General features: G+C 39.6%; 1 protein-coding gene across 2 annotated transcripts; it reads left to right on the top strand.

Annotated features, from left to right (window-relative positions):
• Positions 1-144: 144 nt before the first annotated feature.
• Positions 145-19,409, top strand: LOC131980618 (phosphatidylinositol 4-phosphate 5-kinase type-1 gamma-like). 2 transcript variants are annotated; one of them, XM_059344874.1, is made up of 17 exons: positions 145-470; positions 5,289-5,317; positions 5,503-5,589; positions 5,739-5,869; positions 5,978-6,095; positions 7,875-8,027; positions 8,573-8,872; positions 9,531-9,739; positions 9,822-9,905; positions 11,478-11,526; positions 11,718-11,802; positions 12,230-12,394; positions 14,078-14,234; positions 14,342-14,410; positions 14,497-15,052; positions 17,544-17,624; positions 17,937-19,409. In XM_059344874.1, the coding sequence occupies exons 1-17, from the start codon at positions 377-379 to the stop codon at positions 17,937-17,939; spliced, it is 2,370 nt and encodes a 789-aa protein (XP_059200857.1). In that variant the 5' UTR covers positions 145-376; the 3' UTR covers positions 17,940-19,409. The 2 variants fall into 2 exon arrangements, with proteins under 2 accessions (XP_059200857.1, XP_059200858.1); XM_059344875.1 differs by lacking the exon at positions 17,937-19,409 and adding an exon at positions 15,998-16,032 and having other exon boundaries at positions 146-470; positions 17,544-17,556.
• Positions 19,410-23,002: the final 3,593 nt, after the last annotated feature.

Raw genomic sequence — 23,002 nt, 5'->3', positions numbered from 1 at the left:
TATTAAAACACTTCTCCCTCTCCAGAGGTATCATGTATATCTAAAGTTATATGACACCGCTACAACGATGCTGTAACGGTTACTCCTGTCAGCTTAGTAAGATGATGCTGTGGCTGCACGCGCAGCACCCGTTGCGTGAGAGTGATGACGCACAGTAGCGGCGGAGATGATCAGCACCGCTGGCTCTGAACGTGTCGCCGCGTTTCCCCATAAACACCGACAAATATACATTCGTGGAGTTATGTAATTGTGGCAGTAAATATCGAAGAAGACGACATGACGGCACTTCTACATTATTTCGAAACGCAAACCGCCTCATCTCGTTCTCATTGAGGAAGGATACGGCTGCGCGTCGTCGTCAGGAACCGTCCGGGAGATGGACGGGGGGACTGCGGAAACCGGGAATGACGGAAGGACGAGTGAGGAAGCGGCCGCCGGCCTCTGTCTCCACCTTGACCTGGGGGACACCGGTTCGTATGTCTTTCAATAGGGTCGTTTATCGCCGGTTAAATAGTCCCATCATGGGGGGTCTTACTCACATCTAGCTACCAATGACAGCAGGTGCACTGGGGATGCAAGTTGAACATAAGTGGGCAGCATCCTGCCATTAATCAGATCTAACTGTGGCACACAGAGGGTAAAACAATATTTTGCCACTTTGGCAGATACAGGAACATTTTAGTTGGAGGAACCTAAACTGTGGGAATGAATAATAAATTGCTTGGTTAGATAACGGTGTCAAGACTCAAGTCACCGCTGCTGTGTTGTAAATTGCCCATAGTGTCATTGGCTCACTGCAGGCTGGCACAAACACAAGGTGCACATTAGGGATGTGTACACACAGACCCATTAGGCCTGCTGCTGCTGGCAGTAAATGTTAGATCCTACCTAAACGAGTGTGGAGCTATCTATACACACACACACACATATAGTAGTCATTTGTATGTGCAGCATCAGAAGGGCATGCCTACACACGGTGTCATTTTGCCCTTATTTTCAACCTCTATCAGTCTCCATAATTCTTGCCTTCTCTCGCTTCCTCTTCCTCGCTAAATCTGAAGAGTGCTTTACATAATCTGATATGGAATTATAACATAAACCACACACTAATCCCTTGTGGGTATCAATTTTAAGCATCACTGTGGATAGCATGGTCACAAATAGGCTGCGACACAACATGCATGACAGCTTTATGATATTTATGTGTGAATGTTAATGAAGGAAAGCAGATGTGATCATCACTTCATCAGGTCAAACAAGTCGTCTTTGCATGTGCATTCTCATATTTATCCAGTTACATTGGATGTTTGTGCACACATGATTATTATTAAATCCGCCAGATTATGCTTGTGCGCAGAGAGCCTCCGGGAAAAAAAAAATCTACTTCTGTGTTTAGTGTCACATTAATGTCACAGCAACAGGCCGCCACTTTCTCAGCTGATAAGGCGGAGATCTAATCCTCTTTGCCACGACACACACACACAGGCCTTAAGGCATATTCATTTTAACATTGTGACAAAATGTTTTATTAAAAGAATATCTAAACAACCTCTCAGTGAATGTGTTTTACCATGACCATGATCAAAACAAACCATCTTGCAGGTAGCGTGGTGCTCACATAGTAATCAGAAATGCTTCAGTGAGTTTGTCACTGGCAGCTCAGTGGCACATTATTCTGGCCTGACCCTAATCCCTCAGAGACTCTTTGTGTGCGCGCCTGCCCCCGGATACTCCTTCTCATTGTTCCGCCTGACAGGCTTTGTTGCAGTGTTAATCTGCAGGTTACAGGTGTGGCCAGCCGCGTGTGTCCTGTCACTGCATGACAAGGCCCACAAAAAACAAGGAAATTATGAAGATCCACTTATTTTGTTTGTTCACAATTTGTCCAGTACTATTTGTCCACCCCTCAAAAACTAAAGACATTGGGGATGACTTGGTGTCTAACTTTCCTCTGGTGCCACCCTGAGGTTCACTTTTTTTGTGGTTTAGAGTGAAATGTCTCAACAACTATAGGATGGCTTGCCTTGAAATGTTGTACATTATCTACACAGTGGTTTTCAAACTTTTTGTGCCCAAGGCACACCAAGTTGCAAGCATAAATCTCAAGGCACACCATCTGGGCTTTGCACTGGAGTAGCCAGCCAGTGGGGAAAATTAGCCAGCTAGGGGAGATCCGAGGGAGAACGGGGTTTGTGTGAAAACAAATGTAAACAATGTGGTTCAAACGTCACTGAACTTCCGTGCCTCACGGTTTTACACAACTATGTCACTTTCAGTAGTCAAGTCGTCCTCGTAACTACTTCACTTCCAGCATTTACATGCATTTATTTACTGTTTAAACTGTCTTTTATAACACCTTACTGGGAAATACTTTGACCTAAACCTAGATCAGATTCATTATGGGTTGTTTTAGCAGGTGCAAGTGATGTCGACTGCAGTCAGAGGCACTGTTTACACGACAGGTGCTTTAACCAGCTAAGCCACAGCACCTCCATCTAACTCTTTTTGTGTCTAAAGCTAAACAATTTGTGATCGCTTGACAACATTAACCACATGTTTAAAATTTAGGTATGAGGACACAATTATCTCCTGCTGCCACTAGCAGGCACTCATTTTGGCAATACTGCTGTTAGTCATATTGCATTAATAGTGTATGGTTGTCACAAAATTTCACGGCACACCTGAACTTGTCTCATGGCACACCATTTGGGAACCACTGATCTAGCACCATCATCAGGTCAAAGTTTGGATTCATCCAATAACCTGCAAAACATTTCCATCAGCTTCAGCTGTACTTTGTCTCTAGCACTTATTAGTGAATGATAGCATGCTAAAATGCTAAACTAAGATGTCTCCAGAGGACCATAGTACCTTGCTGTCAGGTCTTTTAGTCAAATATGTTAATTATTCTTAGAATTCAGAATGTACCGGTGCAGTACCCAATTGGCATGAACTGATTAGGCCCCTGGAATTGCTGCTTGCATCGTTCTCGAGAACCACTGATCTGCCAGACTTCACACTAGACACAAGCCTACTGTGAAGATAACTGGACGAATGGTTGTTGAGAAATGTGAAGTACAGTCATACATACACACACACAGACAGAGATTCTATCCTTTACAATTAGACAATGCTGCTACAGCACCACCTATTGGCTGAATGGCACCAAATTTGTCATGTTCACTCAGACATCATGATGTGGTTGCAGTAGTTCAACATTTTCATGAGATATTTTTTGTAATATAAGCTACAGCATTTCAGCAAACATCAAGGTCCAGCTATAGCAAAACTGTATAGCGCATCAAAAAGATCATATTAGGTGAGAATTGCTCAATATTTGCAGGAGCAGTAGCTAAAAACAGAATTAACCACAATTAAAAATTTTGGAAAATGTATCTACATGCAGAAGGGCATGGCTTGTATGGATATATTTCGTCTGTACCCACGGAAATCCCCAAAAATGTTTCTGAGACTTACAGTTCAAAAGTTACAGGTCAAAAAAGAAAAGTAATTTTTTATAGCGCCACCATCTGGCCAAATTGCACCACATTTAACACTGCGCTCTTGTGTCCCCATTAATACACCCACCTAGTGTGAAGTAGATCAGATGAACAGATATGCATACACACAGATTCCTTGCTTTATAGTTAGATGACTTTCATTTTTTCATCGCTTGCATGTACAGTAACACATCATTATTAATATGTATTACACTCTATATCATCTATTATTGTAATGAATCGCAGCTTTGGTGATGGTAAACTCTGCTACAGTGTGCGCTATCCTTGGCTTAAAGATTCATTATCCGTGCCCTGTCAGCTGCACTTCCTTAATCTTCACCCCCACACGACCTGAAATTTGCATGATGTAAACCATGCAGTTTATAGTAATGTGAGGTACTATGAACTGTCTGTTTTCCAAATTAATTTCCTTCCTTCCTGCTCTCATCCTCTCTTATACACAGACACAAACATTCACAGGCCAGTCATGTCCTTCATGTCAGTGGGAAAGATTCTTCCTAATCCTCATGTGTGATTGGCCGGTGATACGATCTGGAGACTTTAGCCAATGGCAGCACTCAGATTAGGGGGGAAGTCAATCCAATAGAGTTTTTACCTTCTTGGTGCAAATCTCATGGATCCAGGAATAGAAAACATTGAGTGCTCTCTACCGTGGTCTGACTGCTGAATGTCATGTTTTGATATAGCCAGGAACTTTTTGCTGCATGTCTTTGTGGATTAGCAAACAATTGGTAACCTGTAGGCATTGAAGTTCTCTGCTGGTGAGTGGACCACCAATTTATTTGGTACAAGTTTATAATTTCTTTGGTAAGTTGCAGAATTAGCTTGTAGCTGTATCTGGTGCAATAAATGTATTGTGTGTTTTTAAAAAAACTACAGATAAAATAAGACGCCTGAGCTGGGGCATGTGGATATGTGTATAAAAATGTATCTCACCCAGGTTTTACCTGTTTGTTTTTTTCAAAATATTTTTATTGTCAATTTTCAGAGTAACAAATAACATACATACACAAATAATAATAAAGATAATAATAAAAGTAAATAAATAAAAAACTAGACACAAACTATGACATGTAGGTTTTTCCTGTTGTCATGGAGTAATATATGTTCAACTCAATGGTCAACCAATGTCAGTATTTAGAGAGCACTCTGTCTGCATTGCATAAAATAAATACATGACATACATTTGAAAAAAGAATGCCCAAAGATAGTCAAAATACTTAATTTTCCTAAAAAAACCCAACTTGAATGAAAAATTAACAAGCAAATAGAGTTTTGGTACACTAAATAACAGCCTTTATCATTTTCAAAACATTTTCAAACAGGAAAACTTTTGGATTTTGTACACTTATTCTGAATACGATGCATTCTGTTTTTATCTACATTTACATAGCATCCCAACCTTATTTGAATCAGGTTTGAACGTTATACAGTTCTCTATAAAAATACAGAGAATTTATCTACAGCTTCCATGTTTGTCTTGATGCTGGAGTGTATTCATTTAAATAAAAGGTTTCAGATGTTTCAGGCTAACTTGATGAAATAATCATATAAAAATGCCTTAAATGAAAGGTTGATTTGATTGTGTTGTACCTCACATACTCCTAAAAATAGCTTATATTTATTTCGGTAGCAATCACCAAACTCTGTGTGAGTCTGATACCAAAGTTGGCCTTCGCTGTTAAATCATTTATGTCTAAATCACGCTAAATAATGTATCGATGTAGACATTTCTCAACCTATTCCCCTCTCTGTCTCTATCCACAGATTCAGCCAAGAAGGTTCAGATAACAGAGGTGAGAGGCTACTTCACACTATACACCTGTCTGTCTCACCTGTCTGTTGCTTTCTTCTTCTATTCTTTCATCTGTATTGGTTTGCTGCATGGCTCAGTTCCACACCTCTGACTATACAATATACATTATAACCAGCACCTACATCCCCTATACATTTCCATATGTGTTTTATTTCCTTGTGACAGATGCCGTCCCCATTTGGAGGCCCGGGCCATGAGAAAAAGATCGGCCACAGGAGGGTTGATGCCTCCGGAGAGACAACATACAAGAAGGTAGTCTTTTCCTCTCCATCTATCTCTCTACTTGTCTTTATCTTTTCGCCTTAAACGCTGCTTGTAGGTTTGCTTGGTGTCACGATTTCATCAGCTACGTTCCTCCCACACCTTACTCTGTTGTTCTTTTCTCTGTTCTCCGCCTCCAGACTACCTCCTCTGCCTTGCAAGGGGCCATCCAGCTGGGTATTGGATACACTGTGGGCAACCTCAGCTCAAAGCCTGAGAGAGATGTGCTGATGCAGGACTTTTATGTGGTGGAAAGCATCTTTTTCCCCAGGTGCGTTTGTGTGAGTGGAGGTGTGTTTGTTCACGTGTGTGGCAACTATTTCATATAATCACTTATCTGCTTTTAAACCTCCCCTGGGTCCCATCTTTCTCCATACAGTGAAGGCAGTAACCTCACTCCAGCCCACCACTACCCGGACTTCAGGTTTAAAACCTACGCCCCTGTGGCCTTCCGCTACTTCCGAGAGCTGTTTGGGATCCGGCCAGATGACTACCTGGTGAGATACTTATTCTGTTGCGTAGAGCGTTGGCAATGAAGTGAACATTTACACATCATAATTTGCCTCAGAACACTCACTAATTGTCGTATTATTGAACTAGTAAACAATTGTCAGTTCTTAGTATTAATTATATGGTTAGACTAGAGCATACTGAGGCAGTGTAGGTGGGTATTATTTATTCCAACAGCTATTAGCAACAGGCAACAGTCATTTTTATTAAATTTTTACAATTTGCTTGTTTATAACCACAAAAGATATTATGATATTTTAAATATTTTTATTGTGCTATATATATATATATATATATATATATATATATATATATATATATATATATATATATATATATTAGTGAGAGTCTAATTGATTATAAAATGTATCAAAGCCAAAAATAGCGGGCTAAATATAGACTATGTGAAGTTTACAAAAGCATTCAATTGATGGTAAGTGGAGTTATGAAAGAAAACATGCCCCCTGCCACATAAGACCTCTCCCGCTCTGAGGCTGAACATTTGAACATGAATGCCCATAGATATAAAAATAAACTGTTAACCCAAACACAAAAAAAGTTGCACATGCCCTCACATATTTTGCATGTGAGGGTGCACACATACAGTATGCACAGACACATGCGCTGCACGTTTAAGCTCACATTCTACCTGTGCCAGAGAGAGATTAGCAGACTAAAGCCTTCTTTTTTAAACTCCAAGTAGTAGCCGCAGACAGTCAGACTGGTTTGTGTCTGCATGTGTTTATGTTGGTGGTGGAGGAGGGCAGTACCAATGTGTGTAGTGAAACCAGTGAAAGTAACACTTCCACAGTTAAGTGAGTAAATTCACTGTATATGCTGATACTGCATTGGGCGTAATGTCATAATGTACAGTTTACACTCCTCTAGATGTGTAAATCTTTGCACCCACACCCATAATGCCTTTTTGCACTCAGTACTGTATACACACTTGAAACAAAGTTCTCTTTTTGCTGCTGGTGAGCAATGCCATGTGAGTGGGTAGATGTATTAGTCTTTTGGTTGGCTATCCGAAAGCCTTATTGGATCCAACAATAACAGTGCTGTGCAGCCCTGCAGTACCCATGAAGTGTAAAGTTAGGATGAAACTCTGGCAAAACAAACAGCTCCCAAAAAATGACATTTTCATAGACCTTTACCAGATGGAAAGACTGTTCCTTTAAAACCAACAGAGAAAGTTAGAGATGAATCATGTTTGTGGCTGTTCTATGTTGAAGTAATCTTTTTTTGAGATTGTTTGTCAACTTCTCCAGTTTGAGATCCAAATTCAAATGTATTATGTGAACCAATTTACATGTATTCCAGTGTGTGAACGGATTGTAAAGTTACGCTTAAAAACTGAGACCTTCCACGACTTTCTTGATTGTCTATGACAGTCTGTGATATGATTACTATGTAAAAGACTCTGGCTTTGGGTAAATACAAAGGATGTGACATTTATATGCATGCTTCCATGTGTCTTGCCTCTCTTCAGCTCCCCTGTGACAGTTTGCAACACTAGCTAACATTAGCTGGGAAATGGAGTCTGTTTCTGTCAACAAACCTTCACTACACAAATCTCACATAAACACACCCACACACAAAATCGTATCTAGTGAAGCCCTAGATCAACATCATCAGCAAAATCCCTTCTGCAGTTCACTTAACGGCCACCTGTGTTATTAATAACAATGATTATCTGAAAGTTTCATATAGTATCTTTAAGTCTCTCTTTTAATCCTTTTTGTTCATGTCTGTGCTCTGTCCAGTATTCTCTATGTAATGAGCAACTGATCGAGTTGACCAATCCAGGAGCTAGTGGCTCCATTTTCTACGTTACCCGCGATGATGAGTTCATCATCAAAACTGTTATGCACAAAGAAGCAGAGTTTTTACAGAAACTCCTTCCTGGATACTATATGGTAAGTTACACCATACCTTTCCTCTTCCGAATCAACTCAGTAGCTGTTTCCAAATTGTTAGTACATTATACATTTTTAATATGCATGTTATTTTGATATAATACATATTGTTAGTGTGTGCAATTCAGTAGGAACTATAGATACATTTGTTTACTTAAAACTAGACATACTAAAACTTGTAGGAAGAAATTGGAAAATAGTAATATAATGCGGGCTGTTTGAGGACATGTGCATGCTTAAGAGCAATGCAGCTCCTTAAACTGCGAGTCATCTTTATCCCTGTTGATCCTGCTGTGTTAGTCCCGGTCAGCAGTGACGCCAGCAGGTGACTTTGTAATAGATATAAGTGGAGAGGTTGTCCCAGACCAAGACCAAGGCTAAGTACTCCTTAACAGGTTAAGCATGCAACTGCAGGAGACACAGAGTGGGCTGATGCCTGCAGGTGTCACGAAGGTGCATGCTACTTTGGGTGAAACACATGAAACAAGATGCCTTATTGATTTTATTCCCCTTGTCTCTTTCTCTATGTCTGCTGCATGAACCAGAACTTGAACCAGAACCCTCGGACTTTGCTGCCAAAGTTTTTTGGCCTCTACTGTGTCCAGTGCGGGGGCAAGAACATCAGAGTTGTTGTGATGAACAATATTTTACCGCGCTCTGTACGCATGCACCTCAAGTTTGATCTAAAGGGCTCCACGTACAAGAGGCGAGCATCCAAGAAGGAAAAAGAGAAGTCCAAACCCACTTTTAAAGACCTGGACTTTTTGAGTGACGTTCCTGAAGGCCTCACTCTGGACCAGGACACATACAGTGCTCTGCTCAAAACTCTGCAGAGAGACTGTCTGGTAAGAAAGAAAAGAGGGCGGAGATGTATGAACAGCATTTTGTAAAAGTAGTGGGCAATTTATTTTAAACAGCAGCATAAGCAACCGCACATTAACTATTTAACTGTTTGCTCAGTAGTTGAAGAGCAGAGGAAGAGAAGGGAGCAAAAGTGGCTCATGTATTTTTAATGCATGTGTTAATTTTTGCCATGCTGTGGGCAGTAAAATCAACAATCAACATACATTAACAATGTTGTAAACTACCTCAGAAGCTTGTAAAATATTGTAATACAGTCATGGAAAAATGTATTAGATCCCCCTTGTTTTCTTCAGTTTCTTGTTCATTTTAATGCCTGGTACAACTAAAGGTACATGTTTTGGAAAAATATAAAGATAACAACAAAAATAGCTCGACTTTAAGTTAAGAGCTGATAACTAGCCATTTTCTATGGATTTATCGATAATGATTTTGGTTATTATCAAGAAAATCTTGGAAAATGGCTGGATATCAGCTCTTTTGAGCTATTTTTGTTGTTATCATTATTTGTCCAAACAAATATACCTTTAATTGTACCAGGAATTAAAATGAACAAGAAATTGAAGAAAACAATAGTCTAATATTTTTTTCCATGACTGTATATCATTTTTAAATTTCCATACCGTGTGTCTTTCACGGCAGGTTCTGGAAAGTTTTAAGATCATGGACTACAGTTTGCTGCTTGGGGTCCACAACAAGACCCAAGCAGAGCGAGAGCACCAGCCTCAGGGCTCACCGCCAGGAGGTGGGGATGAAAAGAAGCGCGCGGCTCAGAGAGCCTTGTATTCCACCGCCATGGAGTCTATTCAGGGAGGCTCTACATGCAGGGACACACTGGATCATGATGATACGTAGGTCACCGTTTTATAATGTGCGCCCTTATCATCACGTCACAGTTACAAATCACAGTAATAATCTGCTTTCTGTCTGTAGTATGGGTGGTATTCCAGCAAGGGGTAGTAAAGGAGAGCGCCTCCTGCTGTTCATTGGAATCATTGACATCCTGCAGTCCTACAGGTAGGCGACAATATATGGAAATGAATACATATCAATGTAAATATTCTCAAACCGTATTGAGATGGTTCAACATCAACATTGCGTTTCTAACCTTGTGCCACTAGAATCTCTGGGATATTTACTAAGTTGCTTTAAAGGGGACATTTTATGCTCATTTTTAGGTTCATAGTCTTTATATTTTTGGTTTCTAGTTTCTAGTAGAACATGTTTACAGACTTTATTCATTCATTCACTATCTGTAACTGCTTATCCAAAGTCGGGTTGCGGGGGGCTGGAGCCAATCCCGGCTGACATTTTGGGAGAGGCATGGTACACCCGGGACAGATCAGGCTGACACATAGAAACAGACAACCATTCATGCTGTCACTCACTCCTGTGGGCAATTTAGAGTCACCAATTAAGCCTAAGATTAAGCCTTTTTGGACAGTGGGAGGAAACCGGAGGACCCGAAAAGAACCCACGCTGACACTGGGAGAACATGCAAACTCCACACACAAGCAGGTTTGAATCCAGCTTCTTCCCACAAAAGCCGGATTCGAACCTGCGACCCTCTTGAAAGTCTTAGGTGTTTCCATCATATGCAGGAGCTGCTTGAGAATTTTTAATGAAATATGAAGTTGCAATTACACGACCCCACTGAAGTCTTTCTCTTTATTTTGAGGATGAGCAGACAGTTTTAGAGACAGACTGGTTGCTCGCATTCACTTTACATGCTTTAATGTTCAAATATTATACAAAAAACTGACTTGGTTGCCAAGTGTATATCCACATGTACTGAAAAAGTTCGTTTTTTAAATAATATGTCAGCTTTAAAACTCTAAATTGAAAAATTCTGCTGGTTATGCTTTCGGCATAAACAAAGCCTTCAGAGTTACAGAGTAATGTCAGACATCTTCTCTGCACTTCCAACAAGTCAAATTAATGAATACACTTAGATAGGTAGGGAAAAGAAAGCTGCAACATCCTCCTTAGAACACTTAAGCTTCAGGATTCATGTAAAATGTGTTTAAAATTTGAAAAAAAAACTGCTGTTTGTCTGCATCATCTCAACCAGGGTATCATATTTTCATTGTAATGAGTCCAAAGTATAAAAGTTGATTTAATAATGACATTGTTTTTTCGAATCTCTACACATCACCCTAAACCTCTAATGCCTCCTCAGTCTGATGCACTGCGTAAGGTTGCACTACTTTTCATCAGACAGATTAAATGACAAGGATTTCTCTCCGGCTTTAAAGTCAGGAAATGATGAGGTTTAGGCTGACAGTAATCCAGACGTTATGTGTCTGCAAGGAATACTAAAAGATGGAGAGAGATCACTGGGGAAAAAGCAATCCCAGACTTGTCATACTGTTTTTAATTAAATACTAATGGAGGAAAACATAACAGCTAGTATCAGCACAGGTGTGGATGTGAGAAATATGTGTGGTGTCAAGCATAAAATCTAGTCTTTTAAAACAGATCTTAAGATGCACATCAAAAATGCAAGTGGGACTGGATCAGAGTTGCCAGGTAACCAAAGTAAGACACAGAATGAGTTTAACTAAATAATTCAATTGTCTTGTCTGACAGGATGATCAAGAAACTGGAGCACTCTTGGAAGTCTCTCATCCATGACGGGGTGGGTAGCTTCCATATTACTCTTTTGTAATGTAAGATAATAATCTGTATCCAGACAAAACAAACCTCCATAAATTGGATTTTTGGCCACATTTTAAGTAATAGGTTCAGCACCTGGATTGGCCTTATATATGAAAGTGCAACATCATTAAATTTGTTCTCACTCTGTCTCTTTTTTTAATTAACCTACAGGACACAGTGTCAGTTCACCGACCTGGTTTCTATGCTGAGAGGTTCTTCAAATTCTGCAGCACCACAGTCTTCAGGAAGAGCAGCTGTGAGTTTACAGATGTGCATGAGCCATATACAGTCATGTAAAAAATTATTAGACCACTTTTTTCTTCAATTTCTTGTTCATTTTAATGCCTGGTACAACTAAAACTACATTTGTTTGGACAAATATAATGATAACAAGGAAAATAGCTTACAAGAGTTTAATTTAAGCGCTAAAAGATATCAGCTCTTAAATTAGACTCTTATGAGCTTTTTTTTTGTTATCATTATATTTGTCCAAACAAATGTACCTTTAGTTGTACCAGGCATTGAAATGAACAAGAAATAGGAGAAAACACAGGTGGTCTAATCATTTTTTCCATGACTGTACTTCCAACAATGCAGAATTATTCTGTTTCCTCTGTATTAATTATTCAGACGTTTTACTTTTTGGAATGAGAGTACATGTGAACTATCCCCTGCTTTCACAGCATTGAGATCGTCTCCATCTAAGAGAGGACGAGGGGCTCTCATGTCCAAGTCCAGTGCTGGTTCCACTGGGCAGCGTCCCTCACTTACTGATGAGAGGCAGGAAAACCTGGACAACTTGGAGAACCTACGAGGAGCCCGCAGCTTCCCCATGCTGGAAGACAATGGTAGTTCACTTGTTGTAAACTCCATAAGTCCACAATGATATACAGTCATGACATTTTACACAAAGTGGTTTTTCATTCAAAGTGCAAATGGGATGTGCTCAGCCCTCGTGCCTCACTTTAAAAAAGTTGTTCCTAGAAGATGAAAATGTACAGTATACATATAGTAAACATATTCAGTACTGTGCAAAAGTTTTAGGCAGGTGTGAAAGATGCCTGTAAAATAAGAATGCCTTCAAAAATAGAAAAATGTTAATAGTTAATTTCTATAAATTAACAAAATGCAATTATTATATTGAAATTATTTTCCACTTTCACTGAGTGAATTTTTTTTTACCAACTTAAGTCCTGATCATAACTACCAAATATTCACTCTTTAAAAAAAATGTAACCCTTTAAAAGCAAGTTTGTTCAAATAATGCCACTGATGTTTTTTTTCTTATCAAAACAGAATATTTTTGTATACTAAAGCGTCACACTGTTAAAATAATCGCCTAAGTCATTTTTGTCAAAATTGTTTTTCTTGCCTAAATCATCTCCTCATGACGCTGGCCACCTATGGTAAAATTGCCTACATCCTCAGTTGATCAGATCATGTGATTTTACCCCTTTAAGATCATCACTTCTTTGACAATTTGCCACATTCATAGGCATCAGATAAGAACCCAACAAAGAAGAGCTAGAGGGAGATTGTTTAGTTATCAGTTTAGTTTATCAGTGTTTTATTGTTGACACTAATATTGGTAACACTTTACTCTAAGGTGTCTACATAAAAGTGACATGAGCGTGTAGACACCTTCAAAATAAAGTGTTACCATATCTTGCTTAATTCACGAAGGCATGTTCAAAAAAATGCCTAAGTCATTTATTTATCTTAAGTTACATTATTTACACACAGTGTTATTACTATGCCAATAGCCATCCTTTGTTACATCCTTTTTGAGTGAAATGATCGATAAATGTCATATGTTACAGTTTTGAGGACATTTTTTGTGTTTCCTGTAAAACTTGAAAAAATGAGTTGTGTTTATTTTAACAGGGTGACGATATGCTAGTATAGTCTGGCATATGTCAATGATGAGCAACAACATTGATTTTGATGCTTATATTTATTATAGGAGCTGAGCTGAGTTGAACTTCCAAAAAAAGCCTTCTTCAAGGCAAGCTGCCCCGATCAAAACCAGTGAGGAAATTTCTGTGCAAATTAAAATAAAATAGAAAATAAAGAGTGAACTGGTGAGTGCCAGTTCTCCCTTGTTGCATTGTGTCTGAGCTTGGTGCACTATTAGCTTTAATTGTCTGCAGCTGAGAGCCCCATTTTCTCTTTAAATGAAATGAAGTGAGCCTTTATTGATCCCTGTGGAGGAATTGCAGCGCAGCAGCAGTATAGGAGCAACTGAATCAAAGTAAAAGTAAAACTTTCACAAATCAAGTCTTGATTTTCACTCATATATATTTAGAAAAGCGTAATGTTAGGTGTAGGAGCATGTACTACCCACATCAATACTCATAATGGAGGTGAGAATGTGCTCATATGAAGTCAAAGTCATGCAAACAACCCCAATGTCCAACTGAATTTAAAACTCTTTATCACATGTACAGCATTGTTTTTGTAGTATATTTTTATCTCTTGCATATTTTTCATGATCTCTCTCTTTATATTTCTTTGTTAATTATGTACACCAGGGAGAGAGCCCCCCTGCACTCCTCCTTCCTTTGAAGATGCTACCACAGCTTCTATCGCCACCACGCTCTCCTCTAACAACTCCTTACCCACCACCCCCTTCGATACACCAGAGCACCCACGCTACAGGAGACAAATGCTTTCCCCGAGTGTGGCCAGGTGAGAATAATTGCATGAATATTCAACGATGTATCGTTAATGATGATATTGTGTGCGCTCTTCTTTCTTGCTGATATCACACCCTGTATGGTGCTGTATACTTTCAGAGCACAGAGAGAGGTAGTTGAGGTTCATGGGGAAAAGCAGGACACCATTACAGTGGAGGTGGAGCTCAGGTACATAAAGCAGTAACATGCTAGTACAATAATGTCCATATCTGCCTGTGTAAATGTATTCTAACAGTGTTTTTGTATTCATACAGTAAAATCCCAAAGAGCACGGAGCTCACACAGATGACAGGAATGACCTCTCCCAGCCATCTGTCACCTGATCATCAGCCTCATGCCATCCCTCCATCCACCCCTCCCTCTCTCAGTCCATCCTCTGCACATTCCTCCTCCACTCTTCCTCCTTCCACTGTGCCCTCCTCCTCCGCTGCTCCTTCAACCGGCCAATCATCCTCCACACTTTCTTCATCCATCCGTCCGTCCACCAAACCACTCACCTCTCCTACCACTGCTCAGTCTTCCGCTCATTCTTCTCCAATCTCTCCGTCAGCTGTGCAATCCACACTTCCCACTTCAGCTCTGAACACCTCCACCCTCCCACCTGGCTCAGCATTTACTCCCATCTGCCCTGCGACTTCTCACTCCTCCACCCAGAGCTCCTCTCACCATCTCCCCTCGACCCCTCCCGCCTCCCACCCTCCGAGCCCCCAGGTGCCTCAGCAGGCGCCGCGCCCAGCGTGCAATCAGCTGTCTGTGTCCAGCAGCCACAACTCACTGGATGGCGAGGTGCAGGTGTCTGACATCTACTTTGTAAGTCCCCATTTTCATGTGTCAGTACTTGTGTCTTTTGGCTAAAGATGTTAGAAACTAGATAATATGCCAGTTTTAAAGTAGTAAAACAGAACAAAATTAAGTGAAAGTTGAACTGCAATGAGCCTAGAAAACAGACAAAGTAAGACTTATTATCATCTGTTTTGAAAAAGCTTTTTGTGTAACAATGATTTTTTTTTTTTTTTAAAGAGGACCTATTATTACATTTTCAGATTAATTCATACAAGTAATTTGGATCTTTAAGCCCAACTCCCCAAATAGCCCAGTGTTCTCTGATTGGCCATATTTCTGGGTCTTCTCTGTCTTTCTTTACTGTGAAATATCACCAATAAAGCTTATAAACCAAAAGCAACACAATTTAACAAGTTCCAGCAGGAATGTGATCTGAAATTAGGGAGAAATAAGCAACATGGCAATCGAGACTACATGTTTCCTTGATGTTAGCGTGCAGCTACATAATGAAGCAGTAGAATAACTGGAACAGTTCTGTAGCAAAGAAGCAAAGTAGCAAAAAAGCTTCTAGGCAAAAAAAAAGCTTCTAAAGCAAAGACTACAAATTCAAATATGATCCCAAATTTGTGAGAAATTAACAAAGCAGACCATATATAGGAACTCGAAAAAAATATACTGGAATCAAAGTGTTCAAAACCAGTTTTTGCTCACAGGGATACATGTTTACTGCATTATTTGACACTATGGCCTGTGAACATCTGAAATTGTAACATTATGTAGATGAGAGGAAAAAAAGGAAAAGCATAATAGGTCCCCTTTAACTGGACCTACTGTCTTAGTACACGTTATTACAAACTGCTCAGTGCACTGGAGAAAGTTCTCTTTGCTGTTGTTTTGTTGTTCGCCCTCTTCCAGAGAGTCAAGATCATTTTCCTTCTCCTGTTTTTCTTTGATCTACTGGGTCTCTTGCAGTGGCCCAGTCAGGACAGCGTGATAGAGTTATGATGGTGAGGGGGGAGTGTGCGTGCGTGTGTGTGTGTGTGTGTGTGTGTGTGTGTGTATGCGTGTGGGTGTTGCAGTGTGCATGTAATATGGGGCTGCTCTCGCTGTCCAAAATGCTTTTTTCCAAAGCACAAGGCTACCACTGGTCATATTCCATGCTTTTTTATGTATCAGCAAGAAACACTGGGGCTGTCTTTACTGCACAGCATGATGTATTTATATCTGTTGATCTGCATTCATGCATCCTGTCACTGTCATGCATCACAATTCTACATAATTCTCTGTCTTTGTTTGAATATTTTCTACACCATTCATTTTCTATTTCTCTCTCACTCTCTCTCCTTGATCATAACTGCTTCCATCTTCCCTCATCCTCCTCCTCCATTGTGTAACAACTCTTTCAATTCTCTTCATTTTCATCTGCACACATTATGTGCATTTGTGTGTCCATCCATCCATCAGTATGCAGATGGCAGATATTGGGTGTACTCTCCAGTTCTTGGCCGTCGTAAGCTAAACTCTAGCTCAAGTTACAATGTAAGTCACCACCACAGTAGTTAGGAGTCATTTGTTCCATTGCATTGCTGCTTCTTTTGGGACTTTATCCCAAGCACAATTGCTTATGGATCTTCAGAAGTACTTCAAAGTAAAGCTACAGTGCATTTCACATGACTTATTTAGTGTTAAAGTCTGCAAAAAAGACATTGCATATTTATAACTGTAGCTTCTGAAGGGCCACCATGTGCATTTAAATGAAGCATGCATCTTTATGTTAGAGTAATTCAAATGTTTCAGGACCTGCAGTTACTTAATTTAGTTAGCTTGCATTAGCTTTGTGCTTTTAGTGATCCCTCAAGCTTCCACTCAAGTACACAAGCTGATTAATGGTGTCACTGTTTGTCTCAATGACGCTGGAAATCAGCTGTTTATTAAAGTTGAACTTTTCACATTTTTAAAACCCTGAAAAACCATGGTTTCAAATATTCAACATTAAATATTCATTACTAAATAAGTAGCAATTACGTTAAAGTTTTGGGGTGAAAACAGTCTTATGAATAATTTAGTGAGTTGTACTGTCATTGGGACTGTGTGGCTGTGGTTTGATCTAATGGGCATCATAAGCAAACAGCCCCAAACTGTCATCAGATTTTAATTAAAATGTTTGTAAATTCAGATTAATGCACAGCACACTTCAAACCATTGAGAAAAGGCAAATCAAGAATTTAAATAAAGACATTTCTGATGTGAAATTACCAAAACTGTTCTGAGTTTGGCAGAAAACTGTGTGTTGAAAAAAAAATCATTTTAAAGTCAAATTTCATAAATCTTTTCCAGAACATTCAGATTATGTCAACTCTCCAAACGCAGCCCCTGTTGATTTTCCTTAGAAAATCGTCCTCTTAAGAATAATGAGCAGAGAAATACCTTTATAAGTGGATCTTTCCCCAACTCCTGTCTCATTTGCCCCTTCTTGTCTCCTCTCCTCTTCTGCTGCCCTCTGCTGGCTGTGTTACAGCAGAGTCAGGAGGATCGGGGCTGGGTGTACTCTCCTCTGCACTACGAGTCCAGACGGGGCTCAGATGGGGAGAGTGAGACAGTAAGTGTCTAATTAATTTGATATTTACCTTTAAATCACACCTTAGAGATGAGTTATGAGTGAACAAACATCTATTGGATTTATTTGCTATTATGCATGTATCTTTTTTTTAACCAATTAAAAGTCTCATTAGAATTAAAATCTCCTTAACCTGGCCAAGAGGGACACATAAACATTGTTATAACGAAAAATAAAACTGTTTAAAAATGTAATGAGTGAGCCCAAGATCCAGTTAAATGAAACAAAGAAAACAGTCATAATGCATTCTTCTGTTATCGTTTCTCCTACTGATCCTCTCCCTCTCTCTTTCAGTAACTCACAGTGGAGACAGCAGTGATGGGTGGAGCCAGAGGCTGTCTCCATATACAGAAGCTGTGAGGTTTTAATAACAAAGCCACCAGGACATTATGAGAATTAATGCTGGCTGGCCAAACTGCATGTGGAGGCTTGCTTTGCCAACTGAGACTGAAGGAATGAACTTCGAAGCATTCAAGTATACAACAATACAATCATTCATGCACCCACATACATTCAAACAAAAATATGACTCAAAATATTATGCAAAAATAAATCATAAAGCATCAATTCCTGGACGATCTGACTGACATCAAGCGGAGAAATGAAGTTAAATCAAGCGGTACAATCAGCTGAGTGGCACTGTGAATGGCATTGTTGCAGCCCTGCTGCCGGCTGCCGAGGGTTTTAGTGTTCATGAGTCACGCTGCACTGTGCCAGCTCTGGCTATGCAATATGGACATATATACGTGTTATTGACTTCTCTTTTTGACTAATGCATAAACTTCAGAATTTATTCATGCAGTTATTTTTCACTAGGGGCATGTCAAAGCTGTATATAATTTTATTTTAGCACTTTATCAATGTACATGTGGCTGGAATCGTATATATATGTTTTAATATTTTGTCAGCAGTTATTGTTTGAAATCACTCAGTTAAATGTTTGTATACACAGTGTTCTGTTTGTCCAGCAGTGTGTGGTGGTCCACATATCTAACAATGAATGGTTGTGTTCAAAATGCCTTATTGACAAACTCTTATTTTCATAACTTTTTTTGATATTTCGGTCACATGGAAAAACAACTAATATATACATATATAAAACTTAAAACAGAGTATTTTATCGTTTTATTGTGTGTAAATCTTGGAAGCAGAGTTAAAACAAGAGAGCAACCATGCATTTACATGTTTTCAGGATTTAGAACCGAGATATGAAAAGACAAATTGAAAAAAAAAATCGAATTATCTTTTGTAAAGTGTAGATAAAGTGTGTGTGCTCAAGCACATGCATGTAAGTCTGTACGTGCCCTTATGTCTCTGTGTGTGCATGTGTTTGCATGCATATTGATGTGTGATTGGGAGACATGTTTCTGTCCTGCCTATTTGTCAAATCGTCAAAAGGTGTAACCTCCCATTTGTTGTTATAAGACCCAAAAGAAAGTCTAAACCAGCTATAAGCATGTTGGCTGTGTGAGAAAAAGGAAAACAACCATGAACGACCAAATTAAACAAACTGAGCTTAACTGAAATAACCTCAGATTTTTATTCAATTATGTAAGAAAATGTATGTACTGTTGTCGCAGGCAGTAGTACCCTCCTCCTTCCATACATGGCGAGACTTGACCATAATTAGACTTCCTGACTGTGTCGATAAGCACTGCTGTAACATATTACTGTTATTTGAGTCTGCTGAAGACAACCTGCCTGTTTGAAGGCAACAGTGTTCGTAGCTTATCACTGTGTAAAAGAAAATAAAAATTATATTGTGTATATTGTGTTTTTGTAATATTTTTGTAAACTATCCAGATTCACACACCAGCTGAAAAAATAGATGTAAAATAAAGAAAAAAAAGCCAATTTTAAAATGTATAAACAAGCACCTTTTTGATCGATTTTCACTTCAGTGCACAATAAATATAAATGATTTTGCCAAATTAAAAAAGTTTGAGATGTCTTATCAAAACAACCCGACAGCAATCTGATTAATATTCCCTTAACTGCACAAAAAAAACATGATTAAGGAAAATAAATCAAAACAGAGATTTCTGTTAATGCAAATGAACTCTATTTGCTAAATTATTCCACTAGATGGCACCACAATATCTCAGAAGGAAAGTGCAGTTCCTAACATCCTGTGTGCAATCTCATACAGTATTTTCTGCAACTTAAAAACACAAGACTCTTAGTTGCACTGTAGAATGAAATTGCAAAAAGACATATGAGTTGGCTATAGCCCATTATTCTTTTTTATTGTGTTCATGATGGATCATAAAAGGGAGGCTCATATTTAATGCCTTATACTTAAACCCCCCACATCACAGTGACATTTTAACACACGCAAACATAATGATATGAAATCTTGATTGCTTTAGCGGAGCTGGCATTTTATTTATCTGCGCAGGCTTTGCTGCTAAAAATACGCTGGAATAAAACAGACAAGGATCACTATGGCTTCAACCAAAAGAGCCCATTGGGATCCTAGTTGGCTGTCTGCAGTAATACAGATTCTCTCTATATATACACTCACACAGAGAAAAAGTTAATTTAGTAAAATAAAGTTGAATCAAGTAAGAGAAAACATGCACTGTAGTCCACCTAAGAACAAATCACAGTGTGTGTTCTCTTCTCTGTATTCATCGTGTGTGCGTACACATGCATTGCTGTGTGCATGTGTGTGCTTTATGTGTAAGCCAGATTTACGAATGTCACTCAGGGTGACAAGTCAGCCATGTCGGGCCATGATGGAATGTGTGATGGACAAGGATCAGCAGCCACCTGACCAATTGTCCTGGAATGAAATTGTCCCTCTATTTTTGTCCTTCTTCCTCTCAAAACACACCTAATCCTCCAGCTTTCTCTATTCCCTCTTCCTCACATTCAGCCAGCAGGGCATTCTTTCATCAGCCCTATGGTGCAAGCGATTGACTAAATTAAAGAATTATTAAAGGTTACGGATGGTCCTATTCTGAAAATCCCATGAAACAACCATTGTACCCAAAACCTGATATCCAGTAGCCTTTTCCTTCCATTGTTGCACAGAAAAAATCAAGTCAATGAGCAACACTGTTAAAATGGTTAACATGTTACTTCATTATGATGAACATGGGTATAGGAGTTTATTTATAGTCTCTCTCACACATATACACCGTAATACTCACTTGAGCACCACATGTGTATTAATCCGCAGCTGCAAATAGTCTCCAGCAAAAGCACAACTGCATCTCTTGAGTAACATTTGCTTGAATCACAGTCCCCAGCTGTTTTAAGAAATTGGTTTGTACCCCAAGGTACAAGGTAGCTGCAGGTAAGTAGACAGAAAAAAACAAGACTGGTCTAGTCACTGTGTGGTTTTGGTGAATCCAAACTAACCCTTTGAAACACCAAAGTCACACAATAACACAAACAAACTAACCGATCAAGGCAGCGGTAGACCAGCAACTCTTGTGTTTTACAAGACAAAATTACTGCTTTTGTCAAAGAAGTCTGTTGTCTTTTTCCTTGTGTAAACTTAAACAGTGCTGTCTGATAAAATTAACTTCTGTGCCAGTACTCCTGCCTGCTTCTCCAAACTGGCAGCATGCCAACCATCATTTACTGCAGGTAACACACTGATACATTACAGAGATAAGTACCTCACTGAATCCCACTTCAAAAAACTCTGAACTATCACTTTAAAGTGTACTGAAGTAGCGTATCATACGGTATGGTTAGGATGGGTTTGAGAAAAAATGATCAAGGACTCGATAATTTCATAAATTCAACAATATATTCAGGCTATTTTTGACTATTTGTTGTTCAGAATTACTCATCCAAAGTGTTATTGTTCTACTTTAGTCACATGCCAACGCACACATGGTCCTCTCTGGGTGGAGTTTGCATTTTCTCCCAGCGTCCACTTGAGGCTGTTCTGATTTCCTCCCACAGTCCAAACTCATGCATGTCAAATGAAATCGGAGGCTATAAAAGATCTGAATGTTTGCATCAGACACCTGTGACTTTAAACATCATCATATTGATTAACATTTTAATTAAGCATGAAAAAAAACTTTATAAAGGAGGCCTATTAAAATAAATGACCATGAAGGCTGCATTCTAAAGTTGTCATTTTAAAAGATTTCATGAACTTTAAGAAAAATCACGGAGCACTGCGTCTGTACCTGGGGCAAAGCTGAGCTTTCATCTGCAGGACACAAAAACAAATGCCTTTGTTCCTTCAAAGGAGAGAGGGGCGAAAGCCACAACAAACGGTGTGTGTGTGTGTGTGTGTGTGTGTGTGTGTGTGTGTGTGTGTGTGTGTGTGTGTGTGTGTGAAGAATAGACAGGAAAAAGGAATGGAGAGAGAGAGAGAGCAGAGAGAGATCAAAGCAGGGGGTATGTTTGTGAATCTCTGTGTGGGAGGTGAAGCCTCACCTACCCACAATGCCTTGCCTCAGTCCTTACAGCCCACTCAGGTTTTTTGGAGCATCACTTCTCTTTGCAGCGAGCGTATTTTACTACCTCTTTATCAATCATCTCCAGCTTTTCTCAGAGGAAGCTGTGACTTGGTGTGAACCAGCAGTCCACCTCTGATCTGTGACAGATAACCTGCGTCTCCCACACACACAGGTCAACATGTGTGTTTCAACCAGCACACAGAGCAGAAAGGCTCTCGGTGGAAGATACTACCGCTAAGTTGGATCAGAGCCCATCCCCCATCTTCCAATCTCATGAAGAGATCGAAGTGTCTCTTTTTAACTCAGCGTGAGAAGCTGCAAACAGATGTCTGTCTGTCCACACAGAGGGAACGCCGTGCCCTCTCACACACGGATGAAAAGCCATGAAAGTCTCAGTGTTGCGTTGTCAGTGTCTTAAGGCAGTGTTTATCTTTGGCAGGCTGAAGAAAACAAAGCCATCGATTTCTAATCCTAATCCCCTTCTACTGCTTCTCTCCTATTGATCATCTATCCATCCTTAATGAGATGGAGGGATAGAGGGATGGAGGGCTGATGAAGGACAAAACTTTCCCTGCCGGTGTGCTGCCGTCTTTTCCCTCCACCCATCTCTTTTCAATCAGTCTCTCTCGCTCGTGGGGCTTTCACTGACCTGACGTTCTTTATGGTGGAATGGAAAATAAATGCAGCCTTGGTGCTTTTGTAGAGGTTTATCAAACCTAGAGGCTTGCAGAGCTGTGGAGGTTTTTTCGCCGAAATATTGAAATTGGATGACATGGATGAATGCGCAAAACACACAGAAGCACATGCATGCATACACAGTGTGAGAGTATTGAGTTCCAGTCTGAACACCACTAATGGTATTCCTGCCTGTGTAGTACCATGTCTCTGAGTCAGTGATATTCTCTGATGATGACCCGTTCCCCCTCGGCT

This window comes from Centropristis striata, chromosome 11 (assembly GCF_030273125.1).
Source record: "Centropristis striata isolate RG_2023a ecotype Rhode Island chromosome 11, C.striata_1.0, whole genome shotgun sequence".
Classification (NCBI taxonomy): domain Eukaryota; kingdom Metazoa; phylum Chordata; class Actinopteri; order Perciformes; family Serranidae; genus Centropristis; species Centropristis striata.
This window is presented reverse-complemented; position numbering and strand designations above follow the sequence as displayed.

Excerpts from the sequence above, each read along its gene's own strand:
- LOC131980618 (XM_059344874.1), top strand. The coding sequence starts at position 377 with ATGGACGGGGGGACTGCGGAAACCGGGAATGACGGAAGGACGAGTGAG. Across the intron at positions 5,870-5,977 it reads GAAAGCATCTTTTTCCCCAG|TGAAGGCAGTAACCTCACTC; the intron begins GTGCGTTTGTGT and ends TTCTCCATACAG. Across the intron at positions 11,527-11,717 it reads AGTCTCTCATCCATGACGGG|GACACAGTGTCAGTTCACCG; the intron begins GTGGGTAGCTTC and ends ATTAACCTACAG.